The sequence below is a fragment of the Gekko japonicus genome, unplaced genomic scaffold, assembly GCF_001447785.1.
Source record: "Gekko japonicus isolate JY-2015 unplaced genomic scaffold, Gekko_japonicus_V1.1 scaffold4137, whole genome shotgun sequence".
NCBI classification, from domain to species: domain Eukaryota; kingdom Metazoa; phylum Chordata; class Lepidosauria; order Squamata; family Gekkonidae; genus Gekko; species Gekko japonicus.
This window is the reverse complement of record NW_015174972.1, coordinates 59,450-64,463: the sequence shown is the minus strand read 5'-3', so window position 1 is coordinate 64,463 and position 5,014 is coordinate 59,450. Positions and strand designations below refer to the sequence as shown.

General features: G+C 44.2%; 1 protein-coding gene across 1 annotated transcript in view; it reads left to right on the top strand.

Moving 5' to 3' along the window:
- The window catches only part of LOC107122125 (protein-lysine methyltransferase METTL21E-like), a 23,066-nt gene extending 19,413 nt beyond the window's left edge, over nt 1–3,653 (top strand). The window contains exons 7-8 of the mRNA XM_015425158.1: nt 1,640–1,757; nt 2,868–3,653. Coding sequence (XP_015280644.1) covers nt 1,640–1,757; nt 2,868–3,286 — 537 coding nt within the window. The 3' untranslated portion in view covers nt 3,287–3,653. The remainder of the gene's footprint in view (nt 1–1,639; nt 1,758–2,867) is intronic.
- The last annotated feature ends 1,361 nt before the right edge of the window (nt 3,654–5,014 follow it).

The window sequence follows — 5,014 nt, the reverse complement described above, 5'->3', positions numbered from 1 at the left end:
CCATCTCATAGGCCTTCATAAGCGTCCTATAAGATGCTCTGGACGCTTCGTCGTGAGCGCGACGCCACCGTCTCTCTAGTCGTCTCAGTTCTCGTTTCCGCTGGCGCAACTCCTGGGTATACCAGGGCGCCCGCCTCATACGGGTCCGGAGAGGACGCCTGGGAGCAATCTCGTCGATGGCCGCGGAGAGCCGGTCATGCCAGTCCTCCACTAGCTCATCTAATGAGCTGCCAGGGGGCTTCGGCTCCCGCAACGCCATCTGAAGCCGCGTCGGGTCCATTTGGCGTCGCGGGCGAGCAAAAATCAGCTCGCCTAAGCGGGGTCGGGGTGGCATATTCAGACGAGCCTTCAGGGCCTGGTGGTCCGACCACGGTATCGCTATTGTAGCGATCTGGTCCACCATAACTCCAGCCGCAAAGATCAGATCGAGCGTATGACCGGCGCGATGCGTGGGGGCCGTGATCACCTGAAGAGGCTCTTGAGGTCCTCTTCACTTTCTGCCATTAGAGTGTTATCGTCTGCATATCTGAGGTTGTTGATGTTTTTCCTAGCAATCTTAATTCTGGCTTCTGAATCATCCAGGCTGTCATTTCGCATGATGTACTCTGCATATAAATTAAATAAACAAGGGGACAATATACATCCTTGTCGTACTCCTTTTCGTATTCTAAACCAATCAGTTGTTCCATATCCTGTTCTGTTGCTTCTTGCCCCTTATACAGCTTTCTCAAGAGACATGTGAGGTGGTCTGGTACTCCCATCTCTTTAAGGACTTGCCATAGTTTGTTGCGATCCACACAATCAAAGGCTTTAGCGTAGTCAACGAAGCAACAGTAGTTCTTTTTCTGGTACTCTCTTGCTTTCTCCATAATTCAGCGAATGTTGGCAATTTGGACACATCAAGCTTCTACTAAAAGACCTCTTGTCAACCCTATTCATAAATCTGTTTATTCACATCTTACTGCTTTCTCAATTGAGTATCTGATTTCCCCCCATCCAGCCTTCCCATATAGCTTTCCCTATTCCTGTCTTACCCATTACTTGTCAACTCTAAATCTTCTGTAGCCACCGTTGCTACAAACGATCTCTGGGAGCTTGACTGCTCCTTTCATGAAATGTCTTGCACATTCTGACCAAAAAGTGTCCTTATGGGTTTTCCATAAATATATAGCTGCTATCAATGTTCTATGAACTTTTTTCTCCATGGTAAGGAGATTTCTTTAGAGATATCGGTCAGGAGGCTACTCTTGATTAGCAAATCTCTGACTTATTTCACAGTAACTGATTTAGACTATTAGGATAGCGATGATCTCTAGGTTACCCATGACAGCTTGAGCAGAGAATGAAACGCCTACCAAGACAAACTCTGTAGCCAAAATATAGAAGGAGCATAGCTAACAGAACATTCTTCAGAACAAGAACCTTCTACATTTTCACTTAAATTCCTAGGATGAACATATTTTCCTAGACTTTCCCTGACAAAATTCACCTTCAGTAATTTAATCTACAATAATGTTTTCCCTTCATTAGACAGCTACCTCATTAGCTTTCAGCCATTGCTGCTGATAATGAAGTCATTTCTTGTTCACTTTTTTCTCTCTTTCCATGTTAATTTATTCTCTTTTCCTCCCCTCCCCAGGCTCTTGTTCTGTGCCACTTTTTGGAAACGAATGTGAACTCATATAGCATGGCTGATAAAAATGTCATTGAAATTGGAGCGGGGACAGGTCTGGTCTCGATAGTAGCTAGTTTCCTTGGTGAGTAGCATCGACTGCTGTACAGGAAATGGATAAATGTTGTTAATGTTAATTTTGTTAATGTCCAAGAAATCAAGTATAATTTATTTTTAAATATTTACAAGTACATATGATAATCACATTTTGGTAACTATCAACATTCACTAGTGAATGTTTGAACATTCACAGATCCAGAGGAGTTAGCTATGTTAGTCTGTTGCTCCTGGACTTTTTACTACTTTGAACATTCACATTTTGAGTATTCTGGAGTGTTAGTAAAGACAACCTGAAGGGAATGGTAGATCAGTGTATTTATCTGGTTTTAGTATTTAATATTATTATTAGAGAAAGGAATTTTAAAAAAAGAAACGGAAAAGAGAAAGAAATACCTGTTCGTTTGTTTGTTTGTTTATTTAATGCATTTGTCCCCACCTTCCTCCCCAATGGGACCGTTGGAAAAGACTCATACAAAATCAATGCAAGCATCAAAAGAAAAGCAGAATCATACACATTAATCAATACATATGATATAATCATATGAACACATGAAGCTGCACTATGATGAACCAAACCAATGGTCCATCAAAGTCAGTACTGGCTAGTAGTATATAATATATGTATTGTTTATAAAACATTAAATAAAAAATAAAGGAGGTTAAGGTCAGTACTGGCTACTCAGACTGGCAGTATCTCACCAGGGTCTCAGGCTGAGGTTTTTCACATTACCCCCTACCTGATGCTTCTAGCGGGAGATGCCGGGGATTGAACTTGGGACTTTCTACATGCCAAGCAGATGCTTTAGCACTGAGCCATGGCCCTTCCTTAAATGCAATGCAAGCACATCATAAAAATTCAGGTTATATCACTTTCAGAAATTGACAAGTTATATAAAATGATTCATGAAAATGGTTGTTTTCTCAAAGAATGCCAGTTTGACCAGCTCAATAATCCCCCCCCCCACATTTTCACTAACCAGTTCTTAATACTTGGTGGGTTAGGTTCTGCTGTTTTTTTAAAAAACTATTTATAGCTGTAATCAATTTTGCAGAATTTCTGCAAAAGATATTCCTATTTCTTCTTTAAACTATCCACAAGAGTAATTTGCAATTCTGTGGCTTCTGTCTTTCACAGGTGCCCATGTGACTGCCACTGACCTGCCCGAACTGCTAGGAAACCTTCAGTACAATGTTTTCAGAAACACAAAGATGCGATGCAAACAGCAGCCCCAGGTGAAAGAACTATTTTGGGGGGTTGACCTGGAAGAGAAGTTCCCCAGGTCGTCGTGCCAGTTTGACTACATCTTGGCTGCCGACGTTGTCTACCACCACCCTTACCTGGATGAGCTCCTCCTTACCTTTGACCACCTGTGTAAAGACAGCACAATCATCCTCTGGGCCATGCGGTTTAGGCTGGAGAAAGAAAACCAGTTTGTGGACAGATTCCAGAAGCTGTTTGACCTGGAAGTGATTTCTGACTTTCCCAGTTTAAATATAACCCTGTTCAAGGCAAAGAGAAGACACAGAGCGAAGTGGTCTCCAATTGGTTGTTAATTTAACCTGATCATTAACTAACCAAATAAGACGCAATGTGAGGAGATCCATGACTGGATCTCCACGTGGTGTCTTAAGTTAAAAGCAACATTGGGGAAGGAAATCGGATCGGGATCATGGAACTGGGGTTTTGTTTTGTTTTAAGCCTTTCCCCCGGTGTAATTTTCCCATTTCAGAACACCTCTCCCCCTGCGCTCCTTGCCTTGTGGGAGTGAACACACAGATACCATTTATAAGTTGTGTATGTGATCTCCAAGAGGACAATTGCATGGAGGGGGAGGGTTAAATTCCCCTCCCCAGCCCTGCAGCCCTATCTGATTCAGCTGTCCAGCTGCTGTTGTTTATTCAACAGAAACAAACAGTGATTTTGCACGCATGAGGGTTTGTGTTTGTGGGTTATTATTATTATTTTGTCATGGTAGAAAGCTGATCCTTATCCGCAGTCTTTTCTGTGCGCCTGCTGCTGCTAATGTGTGCCAGCTCTCACGTTCACATTTACCTGTGTATATGCAGATGTTAAGACCACAGACTTGGGGGCACAACCAGTTTTAATGGGACTAGGGATGGCCATGAACTTCGTCACAAACCTAAGTTCGACATGAAAATCACCAGGTTCATGAGCCGAGGTCCGTGCAATCTCACCTGCAACGAACCTCTCACAACCCTCCACGTGGTCTTCAGAGGTTCAGGTGGTTCCACTTTCCCCCCACCCTTTTTCACCACACGATCTTCCTTGGACTTTAAAAAAATATTCTAATGTATCTCCTGGAATTTCCTAAGCTGGAGTTGGCAAACATAACTGCAGCCCCGATGAACCCTCACACTGCCTCTGTAAATCCTCCATTCTCCCCCTTTAGAATTGGGCCTATACAGTAGAATGAACCCAGGAGTTTTATTTTACACATGCCATGTCACTCAGGATTTAGCCCTGCCCCTTTCAGAGGGCAGCCATTTCTGACTGTAAGAGGGGAAAGCCTGGAGAAGCGATTCAAAGGTATGTGTTTCACAATGAAATTTTGCAGCCGCAGCAACTTTTATCTCTTTGTATAAGGGGAGAAATGATTGTCTCTTATCCTTTTTCCTGGCGTTGAGAAGCTGAAGGAGGAGGAAGAAGGGTGTTGGAAGGTAACTAACTCCTTCAGTTGTTGAAAAAGAAAAACACTAGAAATCTCCCCAATAGAGTTCCTTGCCCAAAGAAAACCAAGCTTCCTTCAGGCTGCATTCCTACAAACATTTACTAGAGAGTGAATCCTACCATATATAGTAGCACTTAATTTCTGATTAGACATGAATAGGATTGCACCATTAGTGATAATAGGGTTGCCAAGTCTAAAAAACTACTTACCGGGGGACTCCCGGTCCGTGGCTGGAGCGCGCGTACGCGTCACCAGGAAGTGACGTTATGACGCCGGGCACGCTGGGGGCGGGGCCACGACCATCCGAGGAAAAACCATAGAGTTTTCCCTTGGATGACCGTGGCCCCGCCCCCAGCGTGCCCGGCGTCATAACGTCACTTCCTGGTGACGCGCATGCCAGGGTGGGGCTCCCCCCGGGGCCTGATCCACCGGCGGCGGGAAATGGGCCTCTGGGGCGGGGATTTTCCCGCCCCCCGGGGGGACTTGGAAAGCCTAAGTGATAAATTCATTAAAGGTACTCTGCACATTTAACTCCTGAAAGGGAAGGTGTTGGGAATGCTGAAAATCTTTTCTTCTGGAACTAGCAAGCCCT